This window comes from Mustelus asterias, chromosome 13 (genome assembly GCF_964213995.1).
Source record: "Mustelus asterias chromosome 13, sMusAst1.hap1.1, whole genome shotgun sequence".
In the NCBI taxonomy this organism is placed as follows: Eukaryota; Metazoa; Chordata; class Chondrichthyes; order Carcharhiniformes; family Triakidae; genus Mustelus; species Mustelus asterias.
This window is the reverse complement of record NC_135813.1, coordinates 64,456,898-64,476,529: the sequence shown is the minus strand read 5'-3', so window position 1 is coordinate 64,476,529 and position 19,632 is coordinate 64,456,898. Positions and strand designations below refer to the sequence as shown.

Below are 19,632 nucleotides of genomic sequence, written 5' to 3'. Positions count from 1 at the left end.
TTTCCCTGTTTAGGTTTCCTTTCCACCTCGTGGAGGCCCAGTCTAGCAGTTTGGTACAGAGGCAATGGAAGGAATGTTGGACCGGTAACACTGATGTCATCAGAGTACATGTGGAAGCTGACCCTTGTCTGCAGATGATGTCTCCTTGAGGAAGCATTTAAGTGAGGAAGAGCCAAGGATGGATCCTCCTGAGCAGAATGTTTGGAGTGGGAGGAGAATCTGTTACTAAAGATGGCCCAGTTATGATCAGGTAAGTAACTAAGGGCAGTTCCACTGAGCTGAACATTGGAGGGGGAGTGGGGACAATGCCTATGGGCGGATTCTGTTTTAATTAATTGATCGATGCTAATTGCTTTAAGAGTGAACTTGCACAGGGTTTAAGGAGGCTACGGGTGCCTGTGAAGTTGCAGCTAGAGGTTGCATCTTAAAAGGAAGGAAGAATGCTGGATAAACCAATGACCGTTCCAAAAGCTGTGTATATTACTGGGTTGTGTTATGGACAACTGAGGTGGGTCCCTCAATAGTGAATTGGCCAGTGTGGGTATGCAGGATTCTGATGCCGTCGTCACATTACAATAAAGTAATTTTCTTTCAGTATAGGATTTGCGCAATTGGAAAGCAATAACCACCACTTGTTTCACTTTTAGTTCTGGCATTCAAATTATGTTTCATGCACAAATGGATACTGGATGCTACCACCATTCACTAAGTGAAATCTTATTGATTAGTATTAGAATGGTAGCTGTTTTAATAGCGATCTAGGAGTAAAGCTCTTATGTTCTCCTTTAAATTTATTTCATATGTTCTTAGCAAAACAGATCAATAGATTTTTGGGTACTATTTGATTTATTATTGTCACATGTATTTGCATACAGTGAAAAGTATTGTTTCTTGCACGCTATACAGACAAGGCATACCGATCATAGAGAAGGAAAGGAGAGAGTGCAGAATGTAGTGTTAGTCATAGCTAGGGTGTAGAGAAAGATCAACTTAATGCGAGATAGGTCCATTCAAAAGTCTGATGGCAGCGGGGAAGAAGCTGTTCTTGAGTCAGTTGATACATGACCTCAGACTTTGTATCTTTTTTCCTGACGGAAGAAGGTGAAAGAGAGAATGTCTGGGGTGTGTGGGGTCCTTAATTATGCTGGCTGCTTTGCTGAGGCAGCGGCAGTGTTGATGGATGGGAGGCTGGTTTGAGTGATGGACTGGGCTTCATTCATGCCCCTTTGTAGTTTCTTGTGGTCTTGGACAGAGCAGGAGCCACACCAAGCTGTGGTACAACCAGAAATAATGCTTTCTATGCTGCATCTGTAAAAACTGGTGAGAGTCGTAGCGGACATGCCAAATTTCCTTAGTCTTCTGAGAAAGTAGAGGAGTTGGTGGGCTTTCTTAACTATAGTGTATAGGGTATTAAGGGAATTGAAGGGTATTATCATGCAAGGGTGGATGTAAGATAGAAGATCAGCCATGATTTTGGTGGAACAAGCTCAAGGCAACATGACCTATTCCAGATCCTATTTCTTATGTTAAATAGTTGAATCTGACTTTTGTTAAAACAATGACAGTGATACAGTAGAATCAGGTTGCTTCACTGAGACATCAATTTTCCATTTTGAAGCAGATCTTTATTTTGACAGTGTCAGCAACTGAGGGCCAGCTCAGCAAGTGCCTCCTCTTATCGAGGCACCACTAATCTAAGCTCTAACTGAAGAAATTGACCATTCCAAACTATAATGTTTCTGGCAGTTAAACAATTACACTTTGCATTGGCCATTGGTCACCAAAAGGTTTTGAGCTTGTGTTGGAGCTCCCTGGAACGTCATTGATGCCTCCAGGGATACCAGCAGGAAAAAGACGGAGTTATCTGGCTGCCTGTGAGCTGAACTCCCCTGGAGCTGTGAATAGCTCCAGGCCCAAGAGCAGAACACCAAGGTCACCTGACCTGCCATACCCATTCCCTCCCCCCTCCTGTACCAGGTGACTAAAGGTGAGAAAGGTGGCACAGGAATTCAGCCATAAATTGAGAAACCCTGTTCGTATAATAAGAGTGACCATAAAGCCCCGGGAGCCTGCTTTCACATTCAGAGCTCATCTTCCTCCACTCCATTTGCCTTCCCTATTGCTATCCCTATACCCTTTGGTTCTCAGTGATCAAATGTGTCTCAGTCTTGCAAATGCTCAATTTAGCATTGACAATCTTCTGGAGTAGAAAATTTCAAAAGATAATCAGTCCACTAAGTGAAGAACTTTCAGGTCTAAATGGCCAGCCTCTTATCTTGACACTGGTCCCTAATTTTAGACTTGAACAACATCTCAGCATTTGCCCTATTAAACTGAAAGGTATAATCTTAATGAGATCGCCCCTCATTCTTCTGAACACCAGAGAATATAGGCCCATTTTGTTCTACCAGGGCTTTTCTTTTGTCCTTGCCCAACATTATTCAATTTGGTTTTTTTGTAAGGTAAGCTTTAACTCAAATCTGATTGCTTGTCAAACCAACACCGGGCCAGACTTGGTGTGGTTTAATACTACATCATATGGTGCATTTAGTTACTAAACCATCAAAAGGTTACTTGCACTTTTGCAAATAAACCTGGAACATTCTTGTCGTGGGTGCTGTATTGAAATGGCGGTATTCAAGTGAAAGTTCAATTCAGGTGGAGAATACTTTTGCCATTTCAATACAGCACCCACTACAAGTTCTGATTACCTGACCAGATTGCTCTTTCATAAAATGGGCTTTTGTTTGCATTTCATGACCACCAGATGTATCCAAGTGCTTTACAGCCAATGTCATGTAGTCATTGTTGCAATGTCAGTGCCTGTGACAAATTAAATGATTTGGCATATTTTGAGTGGAAAGGGTAATGTAAATTCTTAATCTGCTAGTAAGGTAGAACTGAATTTTCCTTTGAGATGTGACACTGGCCACGTGACACAATTAACTAAAATGTGTGCTGTATACATTTTGCAGCAACTCTCGTGGCTGAATTAGTGAATATGCTGTTTTATACCAAAGGAATACTTAGTGGACTGATTATCTTTTAAAATTTTCTACTCCAGAAGATTGTCAATGCTAAACTGAGCATTTGCAAGACTGAGACACATTTGATCAGAGAACCAAAGGGTATAGGGATAGCAATGGGGAAAGGCAAATGGAGTGGAGGAAGATTAGCTCCGAATGTGAAAGCAGGCTCCAGGGGCTTTATGGTCACTCTTGTCCATTGACCAAATAAAATTAAATTATATATGTAGCATAGTAAATTCTTCAAAGAGCTAATTAGCCAATTATTCTTGGGATATGGGTATTGCTGGCTAGGCCAGAGTTTATCGCCCATCCCTACCTGCCCTTCAGAAGATGGTGGTAAGTTGCCGCCTTGAACCCCTCTAGTCCTTGAGGGACACCCATAGTGTTAGGGAGGGAATTCCAGGATTTTGGCCCAGCAACAGTGAAGCAACATATATTTCCAAGTCAGTCTCCAGGGGCGGCACGGTAGCACAGTGGTTAGCACTGCTGCTTCACAGCTCCAGGGTCCTGGGTTCGATTCCCAGCTCGGGTCACTGTCTGTGTGGAGTTTGCACATTCTCCTTGTGTCTGCGTGGGTTTCCTCCGGGTGCTCCGGTTTCCTCCCACAGTCCAAAGATGTGCGGGTTAGGTTAATTGGCCAGGTTAAAAATTGCCCCTTAGAGTCCTGAGATGCGTAGGTTAGAGGGATTAGCAGGTAAATATGTGGGGGTAGGGCCTTGGTGGGATTGTGGTTGGTGCAGACTCGATGGGCCGAATGGCCTCCTTCTGCACTGTAGGGTTTCTATGATTCTATGAGTATGGGGATGGAGAGGAGCTTCCACTGGTGGCATTCCCAGCATCTACTGCCCTTGTGATTGGGGAAGATGAGATAAAATAATTTCAATAACTTAATCCTTCTCGATGGTAGCAGTCACGGGTTTACACTACCTCTCCATCAGCAACAGGTTTTTTTAATATCAATTTATAAGTGTCTCCTCAAAGAATGCTCCAGCACTAGTATTCTTCCCCTCTTCCAGCTCTCTGGCAATTTTAACCTCTTGTTTTTCTTCTAGGGGTGAACCTCCAGATTTGACTATCAATATTCATAAATACAACAGGTTAGGGATCAGCTGAATTTTAATGATTTGAGAAAACTATTTAAAAAGCACAATAGTTCACCAGATAAATGCAATTCATAATGCTAAAGTGCAAAGGGACTTGGGAGTCCTAGTCCAGGATTCTCTAAAGGTAAACTTGCAGGTTGAGTCCGTAATTAGGAAAGCAAATGTAATGTTGTCATTTATCTCAAGAGGCTTGGAATACAAAAGCAGGGATGTACTTCTGAGGCTTTATAAAGCACTGGTTAGGCCCCATTTGGAGTACTGTGAGCAATTTTGGGCCCCACACCTCAGGAAGGACATACTGGCACTGGAGCGGGTCCAGCGGAGATTCACACGGATGATCCCAGGAATGGTAGGCCTGACATACGATGAACGTCTGAGGATCGTGGGATTATATTCATTGGAGTTTAGGAGGTTGAGGGGAGATCTGATAGAAACTTACAAGATAATGAACGGCTTAGATAGGATGGACGTAGGGAAGTTGTTTCCATTAACAGGGGAGACTAGGACGCGGGGGCACAGCCTTAGAATAAAAGGGAGTCACTTTAGAACAGAGATGAGGAGAAATTTCTTCAGCCAGAGAGTGGTGGGTCTGTGGAATTCATTGCCACAGAGGGCTGTGGAGGCCGAGACGTTGAGCGTCTTCAAGACAGAAATTGATAAATTCTTGATTTCTCGAGGAATTAAGGGCTATGGGGAGAGAGCGGGTAAATGGAGTTGAAATCAACCATGATTGAATGGTGGAGTGGACTCGATGGGCCGAATGGCCTTACTTCCGCTCCTATGTCTTATGGTCTTATGGTCTAATGTTACAAAAAGCATCAGAATAACTAATAAAGATCAATACTGTCCCAGGCCAAAGGCTTTTATGGATACAACTGTTGGTATCGTTATCCACAAATGTTTACATGCTGACACCTATATAACTTAGTGCTATACCATGTGGTGTACTTGCCCTCTAAGCTTTCAAAGGAGCCTGAGCCCACTACAGACAAGGCACCATTTAGTAGTCATAGAAGCTTTTAATTGAACATGTGGCAACAAGCTTTAATAGTAAATAAAAGGCACACTATTATAAAACATGACAATGAGGCAAATAGCATGGAACAAGCGGACATATCTTTCTTTAAAGATGGCCATGTGTTGTAAAATTCAGGTTTGCTATGCATAGCTGCTCCAGTTCAGTAGTAGCAGGTACTCCTGTAAGGTAATAGCTTGCACTTCGTATTCCAGAGCTGACTGTCTAATATGTAGTTATATGATAGTGTAAATTGTGTGATAATTGTCTTTTGCACTTTCCTTCATATATGCTTCTAATCCTTCATGTTTGAGTGAGTCAAGGCTGGAACAAAACGTGCTGTCTTGTTTTGAATAGAAAGTAATTAAGTTTGGATATACTCAAGTATAACTTGTCTTCATGTAAGAGTATAAAGTAATGCTGCTGCATTTCCCCAAATCTCCATGTCTTATTACTTGACTTGAACCAAAATAACTTGTAAATCTGCACCCTAAGCTTTTGGTTGAAAGCCTGTATATTAGCTTTCTACTGCAAACCTGATACTTGATGAGTTTCTCCATGCAGAGAGGCATGGGCTTGTGTGAAAAGCCTCTGCTAAGTTTCCAGGAATAAGTGACTTCCCAACACAACAGAGGTGAGGTTTTTCACAACTGAGACTGGCAAAAAAAAACTTGTCTTTGGGGCAACAGTGTTGATGCCTAACTCATTGACATTCTAACCACCTTTCTGTTTCTCTTAAACTGTATCATTATCATTTGCTTTAAAAATGTTTCATTTTATAAAAAATCTTTGAAAAATAATTGCTCAACTTCCCAAATGATACAACATTTTTTTCCATCAGGCTCTCTCAATGCAAAAGCAAAACAGCATTTATGTTGAATTTTCAAAATAGACATAAATTTAAAACCATAAAATGCACACTCCTAACTTTGAGTACATGCATGTCTTTTTAAAAAGTGAAAAAGATTTGAATGACACTTTCAACACATTTCTTGAATGAATGTTTCAAAGGGCTTCATATACAGCAACAACTGTCTTGTAGGTAGTGCCATTGAACCATTGTGATTTTGGTAATCAAAGGTAATTATGATGAAGGATGTGGATTTAATTCCTCCCCCGCATTTAATTGTGGTTGATTTTATTATCATCAGAACTCTATAGGCTGGCCTGATGCCCTTGTGATTGGGGAAGATGAGATAAAATAATTGCAATAACTTAAAAGACTAAACGTAATCCAAAAGGACTCTAGAAAACTTGCAGGTCTTTTACTGGTAGCCCCATGATAATGTGGAGATGTGTTTCTAGAAAGTAGCCTTTGTAGAAATGATCTTGCTGTGCACTGTAAAATGAATACCCTGGTTCACAATACTTCTTAGCAAAATGATAGCAACTTTATTTCTCAAGCGTCTGGAGAAATACTATGGAGAGGGCAAAAAATAAGAAACCCATGTTTTCATTATTTTTATTTAGTATTTGAGACTACCTTCCAAATATTGTCTTTTTCTGCCCCTTAGTACTCTTGTTATTCACGATAAGTACATCAATCTGCCTCCCCATACAATCTCGTTAGCCATTGCACAAATCACAAAGAACAGCAGATAACCTTTCCAAACCTGAGAAGTACTCCAGAAATACACTCATTTTTTTTAAACAAGAATTCCATTTCTTTAGGATTTCTAGGTTATTTATACAAATAAGAAACTATTGGTGTTTGCTTCTGTGTAACATAGCAATAAATGTCAGGAGTTATTTAACTGTATTCCTGTACATAATTGGGACTGCAAAGCTTATCACAGTATAAACTGTCATAAAATATTCTGCATACAGGACAGAATTGTGAAGAGCCAGTTGAACTGTGAATTGTCCAAGTGCCTTGGAATGGTTTGCTAGTTTAAAGGCACAATATAAATGGAAGTTGTTGTAGAATGACGGCACACGAGTTTGCAGTAGTTCTAATGCTGCGGCTATTCACTGTGAAACCCTCAGATTTGGATTTGTAATTATTTTCTTCCGTTTCTTGTGCTGAGTTGCTAACTTCATCTGTGTGCCCATGAGATGACTAGCAGAGGTCAAGTGCTTTCCTGGACGTGAGGGACACTGAGCTTCACTCTTGTCTCTATAATGCGAGATTCTGAACAGATCTAGCAACATTCAGATAGTTTCTGGTGCAGGAATTTGGTTTCTTTAGTAGACTTTGCTGTGCTTTGAGTTTGACCGTAGAAGTTTCATTTGGATTCAACAGCAGTCACCCCTTCTGTAAGAAAACCTTATCCTCTTACTAATCTTCACCCGCTTTGTATCTAAGTAAATGAGAGAGAACCATGGATTTAACCATAAAGCCTTTATGTGCACACAAATGAATTAGGAACAGGCCATTCAGCCCATGTGGCCTGCTCCGCCATTCAATAAGATGATGGCTGATTTGAATACAGCTTCAACTCCACTTTCCTCCCTGCCCCCTGTACTCTTTGACTCCTTTGTCACTCAAGAATTAAACCCTGTCCAATAAATTCTTGGGTCTCCCACAAGAGGAAACATCCTTTCAGCAGCTAACCTGTCAAGTCCTCTCAGGATCACCTCTCATTCTTCTAAACTCAACAGGTACAGGCTTAGCCTGCCCAACCTTTCCTCCTAGGATAACCCTTCCATCCCAGGAATCAGTCGAGTGACTCTTCTACATATCATAGAAAGATGTACCACATGATTGTGTGTTAAACAAATTGAATGTACATTCTATCATATTGAGAATCAGGCTATAAGTGAATAGACAATTTAGTTAACCTGGAACAGTTAAATGAGTAGAATTTATGACAGATTTTCCATCCATTTCATGTAACACTTATGACTAGACACACAGGGTGGGGTTAGCTTGACAGAGTAGAGGTGATTCATAATGTCAGGTCTACGCCCTTTTGCCATAAGGGTCCGCAAGTAGGGGGTAAATGTGATCACAAGACAGGAGAGGGCATACCTCACCGCTTGGCTCATTTTCTGTATGCTTACCTCTTGGGACATCCAACAAATGGGTTTTATGCCTAGCAGCAAGCCTCCCTCCAATTATAGAATAAAAGTAACTGACACAGGAGCCAGAAGCTACATTGCTTTGTTTTATTTGTGCTGGGGAAGGAGGTATTTTCAGTTACTCCTAAACGGCTGCAAGATGGCACCAATAAAGGCAGCCACTGCCGAGGGCCTGCTAGGCAGAGGATGGGAAGAAAATTATGCTTTTGAAATAATAAAGCCACCTCTCCCTTAACTATATTGTACCTACAGTGCATCGTGGACATTTGTTTTTTGTTTCTTAAATAGTGTACTGCCACACAGTCAAATCATCCAAGTTTCTTTCTAGGCTGCAAACTCATTAGCTGAGATCAGTTGGCCTAAGCTGACCTCCAAATCCAAGTTGTGGCCACAGAGACAAGGTCACTAATCAAAGTGCTCAAAACTCTGACCTATGTCAAATAACTTGAACAAATGTGGGTTTTCTAGTTTTGGGCCAAATCATTTTAATGCCTGTATACAAATTGCTGGTAATTAAGAAGAAACGGAATGTGGGCAAAATATATCAGATTATTTACCTTGTTCCCTCTGAAGCTGGTTTTCTTCCTTTATTCAGTGACTTGAAGTGAAAAAAGTTACGGCTTGACGTAAGTATTTTGTAAATTCAATCTCGACAGCACTTTCCGTGGATCAAACTAGGTTAAAGTCCTAGCTGTGGAGTCTCTAATACTAGATATTAAGTGAGAGTCTTTAACATTTCTAGAATTTACTAGTGTCCCTTTATATTTATGGGAAAGTGGCAATTCATTCATGACCTGTAATATCAACTGGCGTTCCATCTGCTGTTGTCTAAACGATTCTTGCTTCATATCACAAATTACAATGAGTCCCTGCTAAGTTCTTAAATTTGTGGACAGTAGTCAATCGAAAGAACAGGAGAAAGACCAGAGCTGTATTTCTATTGGTCCACAGAGTATTGTTTACATTTTAACAGGTGCTCTTGAATGAGAGGATAGGCAAGAAGTTAAGATTGTTGTTACTGCTGCTCTATTCCAGTCTGGTGAAAGCAATGGGGAGAGAAAAAAAGTGAGTGGGTTTTAAAATACTTAAAGAACAAAACAAAGGCAAGTAGGAGACAATAGAGGATATGGAATAAAAGTAGTTAACATCGGAAGTGATTTGATTTATTGTCACGTATTAACATAGTGAAAAGTATTGTTTCTTGTGTGCTATACAAAGCATACCGTTCATAGAGATGGAAAGGCGAGGGTGCAGAATGTAGTGTTAGTCATAGCTAGGGTGTAGAGAAAGATCAACTTAATGCAAGGTAGGTCCATTAAAAAGTCTGATAGCAGCAGGGAAGAAGCTGTTCTTGAGTCAGATGGTACATATCCTCAGACTTGTATCTTTTTTCCTGATGGAGTATGTCCAGGGTGCATGGGGGACCTTAATTATGCTGGCTGCTTTTCCGAGGCAGCAGGAAGTGTAGATTGAGTCAATGGGTGGGAGGCTGTTTTGTGTGATGGACTGGGCTTCATTCACAACCCTTTGTAGTTTATTGCGGTCTTGGACCGAGCAGGAGCCATACCAAGCTGTGATACAACCAGAAAGAATGCTTTCTATGGTGCATCTGTAAAAGTTGGTGAGAATCGTAGCGGACATGCCAAATTTCCTTAGTCTTCTGAGAAAGTAGGGGCATTGGTGGGCTTTCTTAACTAAATCGGTGTGGTGGAAGCAGGACAGATTGTTGGTGACCTGGACACAAGCTCTCAACCATTTCTATGTCCTCCACTACGCTGCTTGAAGTCGGCAACAATCTCCTTTGTTTTGTCGACATTGAGGGAGAAATTATTGTTGTCGCACCAGTTCACCCGATTCTATCTCTTTCCTGTACTCTGTTTTGTCATTGAAATACAGTAAGAAGTCTCACAACACCAGGTTAAAGTCCAACAGGTTTATTTGGTAGCAAATACCATAAGCTTTCGGAGCGTGCTGCTCCTTCGTCAGATGGAGTGGTCTCTGTTCTCCAACAGTGCACAGACACACAAATCAAGTTGCAGAATACTAATTAGAATGAAAGTTTCTACAGCCAGCCAGGTCTTAAAAGATACAGACAATGTGGGTGGAGGGAACATTAAACACAGGTTAAAGAGATGTGTATTGTCTCCAGACAGAACAGCTAGTGAGATTATGCAAGACCAGGGGCAAGCTGTGGGGGTTACTGATAATGTGACATAAATCCAACATCCCGGTTTAGGCCGTCCTCATGTGTGCGGAACTTGGCTCCGAAAGCTTATGGTATTTGCTACCAAATAAACCTGTTGGACTTTAACCTGGTGTTGTGAGACTTCTTACTGTGCTTACCCCAGTCCAACGCCGGCATCTCCACATCTTGTCATTGAAATATGCAGGGCAGGCAGAATTTGTGGAGAGTTCACGTTTCGGGTCTGCGAAGGAAAGGCTGAAACATTCACTTTATTTTTCACGTCACACATACTGGATGACTTGCTGAGTATTTGCAGCATTTTTCAGTTATTTTAGATTTCTAGCATCCACAGTGTGTTGCATTTGTGTTGGTGAGAGGATATTGGCTCACTACTTTTTTAAAAAACTACCGTACCATACGGCACAGTAGCACAGTGGTTAGCACTGCTGTTTCACAGCTCCAGGGTCCCAGGTTCGATTCCCGGCTCGGGTCACTGTCTGTGTGGAGTTTGCACATTCTCCTCGTGTTTGCGTGGGTTTCCTCCGGGTGCTCCGGTTTCCTCCCACAGTCCAAAGATGTGCGGGTTAGGTTGATTGGCCAGGTTAAAAATTGCCCCTTAGAGTCCTGAGATGCGTAGGTTAGAGGGATTAGCGGGTAAATATGTGGGGGTAGGGCCTGGGTGGGATTGTGGTCGGTGCAGACTCGATGGGCCGAATGGCCTCCTTCTGCACTGTAGGGTTTCTATGAATCTATGAAAAAAACTCATCTGTTTGCCTCTTCTACAAAGGTGCAACTTTCTTTATTAATCCTGGTAATCATATACTTAATGTAGTCAGGATCCGCATGCATCTCGGGACCAGACAGGAATCCTGCTCCATAAAATAGTTACCTCCATCAGAAATGGAGTGGTGGCACTGTGCAGACTAGGAAGATGAAATCCAAAGCTTTATTTGTTTAGGTTGCATGCCCTAAGATGTCATATAAACTTGTTACACAACCACAGGATAAATTAATATGGCAAGTACAAACATGTAAAAGCCCAATTCAGCATTGTCAGAGAGCACATCTTCAGTAGGGTAGTGTGCAAACAAAAGCCCTCAAATCATTGTCAATTTAATGATGGAAGATCTCTGGCAACTTGATAGGCCAAGTAATTTCTTTAGTCTGTATTCATCAGTGATCTGATCTTGAGGTCCAGATGAACAAGGTATGCTGTTGTCCTGACATTTTCCAAATCCCTTGATTCTGGCCTGAGTATACTTGACAGTGAAAGTCACTAAGTTAGTGTGCCTTAGTGATGCAACTATTGCAGTGCCACAAATTGCTTTGAAGAAATGTGCATTCATTCTTTCTTTAACATGGGAGTGTATGATCAATATTTCAGCCTTGCAGTATGACCTGTTCCAAGATGGATACGATTTCCTCCTGCCAAGCTTTTGTTGCCATCGTAGTAAAATACAACTATCCAGCCAGACTGCAGATCATGTTACATTGTAAGTGGAATATGACTGTAACTCGTACGACTTTTACATTCAGAATTGGACAGCAAATGTCACTGTGAATAGGCTACTTTTGCATAAGCATTTGAATGCAGTGATGCATTTCATTTAGAATTTTTGAAGCTGCATAAAAGGATAGTGATGGTGATATTTCAATAAGGCTACACTGTCTCAGCATGTTCATGGCATCCAATTTTAATGGAGAAAACTAAATATTCTAAAGCTGTAACTGACTTTTGTGATAGTTGGGCTCATTTGCACTTCAGTGATCTCATCCTTTCATCTCCTCTAGGCTCTACATTTCTTTACCAGCTTCCTGTATTTCACTACATGTCCAGCTATCCCATTATTCAAAACCTTTCAAGTCTCTATTGGACTCTTCACTGGATTCAAAATTCTTATCTTAAAGTCATTAATAACCTACCTCGTGCCCTACATGCCTTCCACTCTACTGAACATTACCATTCCACTATCTGTAGTATGCGTTCCCAGCTTTAGAAACCTTTTCAGTTATGCTTCTAGTTAATGGTCCATTTTTGACATGCCTCATGACTTGGTTACTTTGTTAAATGTACAACATGAACGCAATTAACATAGCTAAGGGACTATTCTAGATGTGTTTAGATGCATGACAATGGCAATCAAACCACAGTGGCATCACTATTATATCCCTGTTATTCATTATGCTTTCCAGCAAGTTATTGGATAACAAAGGTAGAATTCCTGTACCTAGACCAGGCGGAGGGTAGCTTTGCTTTCCATTTAGTTTGTATGCAAAGGGACAATGTTCCAGCTGGGCTAGGAGCAGGCAATTCACCAGCACTTGGCTACCAGCAGAGTCCTCAGTCCTATGCACTTGCTCCACTTGAAGAGTTTAGGTGAGCTGTTTCAGGGTGAAGATTCAGACATTGCATAAAGATGCAGCTATAGACCCAACAGCCCTGTAGCATCAGGCTGCTTATAGCTGCTGCATTATTGTGCCTTTCACTCCTACTCAAATCACCATTTATCTGTTTACAGTGAGCTTTATTAAAGCTCAAACCAAGCTTTTTTTCTTTTTGAAATTCTTCTCAATCAGCTGGATGGTGTGGAAAAGATATCAAATTGGTGAAACTGTTCACAGGTAGTAAATTCAATATAATAGATTATATAAATTACTAACTTAGAACATTTGTTCAGCTGGTGATACGGAGGCTACTTTTCACCATAACATATTATATGGACAAACCCCAAACTCTGATACATCTCTAATGTTTATATAGATAACCCAGAATAAGTGGTTTAGCTCTTATTTGTAAACAAGTCTTACCTGTAAAACTATGCCAGATCTATTTTTTCATTTATGGGCTGCTGAAGATTTTATCCACAGTTCAAATTTATTTATGAAGGCGATCAGCAGCTTTGCATGTTCATTATTTTTCCCTCCCTACTAATCTAGAATTAACTTAAAGACAATGTAAACCAGCCAGCAGAATGCAAACCTGAAAACATGCAACTGACAGACAGTGGTATCAAAACTTGTTTATTGAATTGGAAATGTTGGAAATTAAGACAGAAAATAAATACAAGTCACCAGAAAACAGTGACCCTTTGTAGGAGGACTTGGTGGGGTGGGAGAAGGAGGAAAGAAAGCAGCTTGAAAATTTGGATTCACCATGCTGGAAATTACACTGGACACATTCTTCCTCATGTTTCCCTTTTTGTAGGTTGGTCAAAACAGAAATTACTTTTTTATTAAAGTAGTCTTTTACTTGGATCAACTGCATTTGAAACCCAATTGTTCATCCTCTTCAGCCAGATTTAAAAAGGAGGATGGCCACCTGGCCCAGGTAGAAATAGATGAAGTGTTTTGTTTCATGAGTCACGTAGCTGCCAAAGTTTCTACCCACAATACAGTGCCATGTGGGATTGTACTTTTTGTCAAATTCCTGCAAAACAAAAAGTTAAGTCTTTTAATAAGGCAGATAATTAGTTACATTAAAAACAACCCCCTCAACCATTTGGCTCATAAGCAATATGAAAATACTCCATCCTAAATGTTGATCTATCTTGCTCTTACAATAACTAGCAGCCTGTTTGAGTAAAATTGAATAGGTCGCCTCATTTCCATGCTCAATATTGAAGATGCCCAAAAAAGACATGCATAATAATTACTCCTTGCCTTCGATCCACTAAGTAGAAAAGTTACTGGATCGGAGTTGTTAGTTCAGAATATATTCTATCTAGTATTGTGTTGCATATGAAGAATTAACTTTTTAGCATTATTATTCAAAAAGCCTTCTGAAGAATGATGTATTGTCAAGAAAGAAAGATTTTGTTATAGGCCTGCTAAACCAAGTAATAAATTGTCAGTATATTTGTCTGGAGGACGGAAACAGTGATTAACTGAATTATCCCCTTTTTAAAATCTCAAATGTTTCCGGATAAGACTGAGGGACTAGCATTAACAAGACAGCCAATTAACAAATTTCAATGCTGTAACTGCAATTTGAGACTCCATTTGCAAAAAGCACATTGAATTGAGGCTCATCGCAACTGTGACAGGATGGATAGACAGCTGTTTAGTCAAGTTTAATGCAGAACATTGTGAAGTGGGGTACTTTTGAAGCAATAGTGAAGGAGGTGGAGCACAGAAGCAAAAGGACTTGTGTACAGATACAGGCCATAAAGGTGTGCACAATTTGACATTTCCTATTAGTGGCATTGAATCCAAAAGAGTTAGTGTGCAGCTTTGTAGATCTTTGGGCTACTTGGGAATATCATGTGTACGGGAATCTGAGAAAATAAAGATTCACTAGGATGTTACCAACTATGACCTGGTAAAAGTTGAGATTAAAGGTTGTTCCTACTGGTTGACCAGGTGGTAATAAGCCTGCAAAATTGAAAGTCCAAAAAGGTTTGGAAGAGGTTAGAAACATATATAGTGAGTAGTTTAATTGTGGAAGTGTATATACTTTATTACAATGATTGCAAATGGAGAATATTAACAGGGAGTGGGCAGGAGATGGAGATGAGCTGCAAGATTCATTATGGATAAAGCACTGGTGCAGACTGTGGGTCAAATGGCTTTCTATTGTTATGATTCTATAAAATAAACTCCATGAACTGCTACTAGTGCTTCCAATGTGTAAGTAGACCCCTGCAGTGAAGATGCACAAATACCAGTTTATTCCTGTATTAACATCTGTGGAAAGATAGCAGTGTAGATAACATAGCAAAAGTTTCACATTTCCTTCAGCCACTTCCAAGTCCTATGAATGGACTGATATTGGCCTTCAAATTCAATAAGTTTTAGAACTGATAACTATATATTTCAACTACTGTGGTACCACTATAATCTTGAACTATGTTCATGAACCACAAAATTGTTCACAACATTTGGAATAATTTGTCAGCAAACAATGAAGTCCTATCACAACTGGATAGCATTACATTGTCATGGTTTAGTGGTAAGTTGAAATACAAGCCTCAGTTAAATGTAGGGGACATGAAGTTTGCACACTACACAAATTGGCCTCTTTTTAGGTAGCACAGTTGGTTGTGAGGAGGAAAGATATCAGCAGACTGATCAAACTGGGCAGAAACTGAATTCAGCCTGGAGAAGTGAGGTGACACATTTGGTGGAGGGCAAAATGCAAAGGAATACATAATAAATGGGAGGACACGGATGTGGGGAAGCAAGGGAAATTGGCATGTGTCCACAGATTGCTGAAGGTAGCAAGACAGGTTCATGAGGTAGTCAAAATGGCTTGCAGAATATTTTCCTTGGCCAATGAAAGAATACGGAGGTTATGATGGAGCTGGATGGAACACTAGTTAGGCCATAACTTTAGTACCATTTGCAGTTTACTGGTCACATTACAGAAAGGATTTAATTGTACTACAGGGTATGGAAGAGATGTACAAAGATGTTGCCAGGACTGAGATGTTGCAGGCACAAGGAAAGATTGGATAGGCTGGAATGTTTTCCTTGGAAGAGGAGGCTAAGCAATCTTATCTGAGTCTGCTTAGAGTGGGCAAAACCAGTTTCCTTTGGTAGAGGAATAGATTTCAAATGATTTAAGGGGAGGAAGAAGAAAAACATGTTCACCTAGAGGGTGGAAAGCATCCAGGACTCATGAATGCATAAAGATTGTTACCTTCTGTCTAAAGAAAAATCAGGAGAAAAGGTAATCAAATTCAGGTGGGTACAGGACAATTCAGCATTGTAACACTGGCTCTTAAAATGCTAAATTCAATTCCAGTACATTGACTGCATTGTTACTACGTCAGATGGGGTTGGGCTTTCACTCTCAAACATGAGCAGTATATCTGCAGGGTGGAAAAGGCCAGCTCAACAATATTCAATCCAACCCAATTGGCCTGTAGTGCATCACAACTGAAGTAGCGATGCTCTCACCTTCTTGATGTAAGCTGCTATGTCTTTTTCAATGTTGTATTTCTCTAGTGCTTGGGTAGCACATTCCACAGCTTCCTGCTGCATATCTTCAGACATGTCAGCATTCTTAATTACAGCTTTTCTTTCAGACATGGTTTTACCTGGCAGAGACCAAAAATAAATGTTAATTACAAAAAGAATCAAACAACTGAATGGATCCAGAATTGAATTGGACCAAAAAAATACATTGAAGAGATGACATCTGCAAATGCTGGTAACTGTCTCTATAAAAGAGAACGGGTTAGTGTTTATTTCCCAAATGATTTTGTGCTCTAACTACTTGATGCTCCATTGGACAGGGAGAAATCTAGTTATAAATATCAAACACAAAAATGCTGGAAAACTCAAGCAGGTCTGACAGCACCTGTGGAGAAAGAGAATAGAGCCAATATTGAGTCTAGATGACTTTGTCACAGCTCTGACAAAGGGTCATAAAGACTCAAAATGTTGCCTCTACTCTCTCCACAGATGCTGTCAGACCTGCTGAGATTTTGCAGCATTTTCTGTTTCAGATTCCAGCATCTGCAGTATTTTGCTTTTATCTAGTTATAAATGTATTTGAAAAAAATATTAATCTTCTTTAAATAAATGGTTCAAATCGTTGTCCCCTTAAATTCATTCCAATCTATCCCATGTCCATTTTAAATTCCTCCAGCATTATTAGCGACACAAACTCTGGAATTTTATCCATCGTGTCTTTTAACATGCTTTTTAAAAACCTACCACTACTTTAAATCAATATGCCCCAATAGCCGCCTTAGTTGACAGTGTCAAATTTTGTTTCTGAGGAAACTTTGGCATGTTCGAAGGCACTCCAGGTACAAATTGCTGTTGTCTAGGGACGAGCTCAAACTCCCATCCCTAAAACTCATCCCAGCATTACTCCTTTTTTATGCATACCTTTTGGAAAAACGTTTCATTGTATTGCAGATGGGGAGGGTGGAGAGAAAGGGAGGGAGCTGGGGGAGGGGTGGTGGATTGGTTTTTTTGGGGGGGGGTGGAAGAGAGAACTAGTGGTGGGGGGGAGGAATTGTTTTTTTGGGGGAGAGGGGTGAGGGATTGTTTTTTGGGGGGGAGAGCTAGTGGGGGGGGGGGAGAGAGAGAGCTAGTGGGGGGGGAGAGAGAGAGAGCTAGTGGGGGGGGGGGAAGAGAGAGAGCTAGTGTGTGGGGGGGGGGAAGAGAGAGAGCTAGTGTGTGGGGGGGGGGAAGAGAGAGCTAGTGGGGGGGGGGAAGAGAGAGCTAGTGGGGGGGGAAGAGAGAGCTAGTGGGGGGGGGAAGAGAGAGCTAGTGGGGGGGGGGAAGAGAGAGCTAGTGGGGGGGGGAAGAGAGAGCTAGTGGGGGGGGGAAGAGAGAGCTAGTGGGGGGGGGAAGAGAGAGCTAGTGGGGGGGGGGAAGAGAGAGCTAGTGGGGGGGGGGGGGAAGAGAGAGCTAGTGGGGGGGGGGGGAAGAGAGAGCTAGTGGGGGGGGGGGAAGAGAGAGCTAGTGGGGGGGGGGGAAGAGAGAGCTAGTGGGGGGGGGGGAAGAGAGAGCTAGTGGGGGGGGGGGAAGAGAGAGCTAGTGGGGGGGGGGAAGAGAGAGCTAGTGGGGGGGGGGGGAGAGAGAGAGAGCTAGTGGGGGGGGGGGGGAGAGAGAGAGAGAGCTAGTGGGGGGGGGGGGGGAGCTAGTGGGGGGGGGGGGGGGGGAGCTAGTGGGGGGGGGAGCTAGTGGGGGGGGGGGGGGGAGCTAGTGGGGGGGTGGGGGGGGAGCTAGTGGGGGGGTGGGGGGGGGAGCTAGTGGGGGGGTGGGGGGGGGGGGGGGCTAGTGGGGGGGTGGGGGGGGGGGAGAGGGATTGTTTTTGGGGGGGGAGGGAGAGAGAGAGAGATAGTGTGTTGGGGGGGGGGGGGGGGGGGTGAGAAATGAGGGAGGGGTGTTGGGGGCGGGGGAGGAGTGGGAGAAGGTTTGACCCGGTGGGGCTGGCAGGGGCGGGGGAGGAGTGGGAGAAGGTTTGACCCGGTGGGACTGGCAGGGGCAGGCCGGCCAGTGTGCGTCTCACTCACCCCCTGCCGCCCTTCACTCGCAGCGTGAATTACAACAAGGCGGAGATCAGCATCCCGCCCAAAGACAAACACATCGGGCACATCTCCCACCCCACTGGAAATAAACAGCCGCGTTCCTTCTCAAAAAAAAGGGGGGGCTTTTACCTCCCTCCTTCCCGACCTACAAAACGCTTTTTGAATAATAAATAGAAAAACCCTGCAACCGTCTCCTTACCGCGCCCGCCTCACCCCGGGGGAATTCCCTTCCAACCCCGGTATCGTTAACGGGTTTTTTTTCCCCTAAGCCCCCCCCCCCCCGCCCGCGGTGCGAGCACTCACTGGTTTAATGATTCTCCGCCTGGGAATGAGTGAGTGAGTGAGCAGCGGACAATAGCAACTCTCCTCAACCGGCTCGCCGCTCCTGCCGTGCAGCCGAATAGAGCGGCCAGTGTCCCGGGCACCGTCACATAGCGGCCTCCCAGGGACAGGCCCCGCCCCCCTGCCCTATCCCCATTGGCCAGCCCACCGCCGCTCCGCGCGCCCATTGGCCCCGCCGCTGAATCAGGCCCCGGCCTGTGCCGCCGCGTTTTGTTTCGGACCGGCATGCAGCGCGCCCGCGGCGGCGTCGTCAAGCGACCTGGCCGTGTCTTAGCAACCAGGCCTACCCTCAGTCTTCACTCTATTTATTTATCCTCTTGTCCAGCAACCGGCTAACTACAGCCCATTGTAAGACAGGAGCAATGCTCTGGAATATGGTTAGGCTTGTTGGCCATGGTAAATTGCCCCTTAGTTTCAGGGGGACTAGCAGGGTGTGGTGAACATTGTTGGTTACCACCAGGTAGTGCTGAGCCATGGTCTGGCCAGTACTATGAGTCTGTAGATATGTTACTGTTGGGGTTAGGGTTGGGCTGTTCTACCTGTTAATATAGTCCTATGGTACACTCCAGTTGGCTCCACCTTCCGGGAGAGGTATAAAGGTCACTGCTCTGCCTGGTGACCCTTTAGTCTGGGATTGTATATAGTAGCTCCGTTATTGTTGGCAATAAAAGCCTTTATTTCCCGGGTACATCCAGCCTCCCATGTGATTTATCGCGCATCAATTTTATTGCCAACAAAAAAATTTTTTTGACAAAAACAAAAGAAACCATGGAGCAAATGCTGAAACCCGAGCGGCTTACGTTGGATCCACGTGCGGCGGGAGCATCGAACACTTTCGACCATTGGTTGAAGTGTTTCCAAGATTACCTCGACGCCTCCACAGCGGTTCAAAACGACGCCGACAGACTGCGGGTCCTCCACGCGAGGTAAGCGACGCTGTATACTTAGA

At 42.9% G+C, this 19,632-nt stretch overlaps 1 protein-coding gene across 1 annotated transcript; it reads right to left on the bottom strand.

Moving 5' to 3' along the window:
- Positions 1-13,353: 13,353 nt before the first annotated feature.
- LOC144503139 (dynein light chain 2, cytoplasmic-like) lies at positions 13,354-18,805 on the bottom strand. The gene is made up of 3 exons (XM_078227648.1): positions 18,645-18,805; positions 16,252-16,391; positions 13,354-13,780 (listed from the first exon to the last, which is right to left on the bottom strand). Exons 2-3 carry the CDS (start codon positions 16,381-16,383, stop codon positions 13,643-13,645), a joined length of 270 nt encoding a protein of 89 aa, XP_078083774.1. The 5' UTR covers positions 16,384-16,391; positions 18,645-18,805; the 3' UTR covers positions 13,354-13,642.
- Positions 18,806-19,632: the final 827 nt, after the last annotated feature.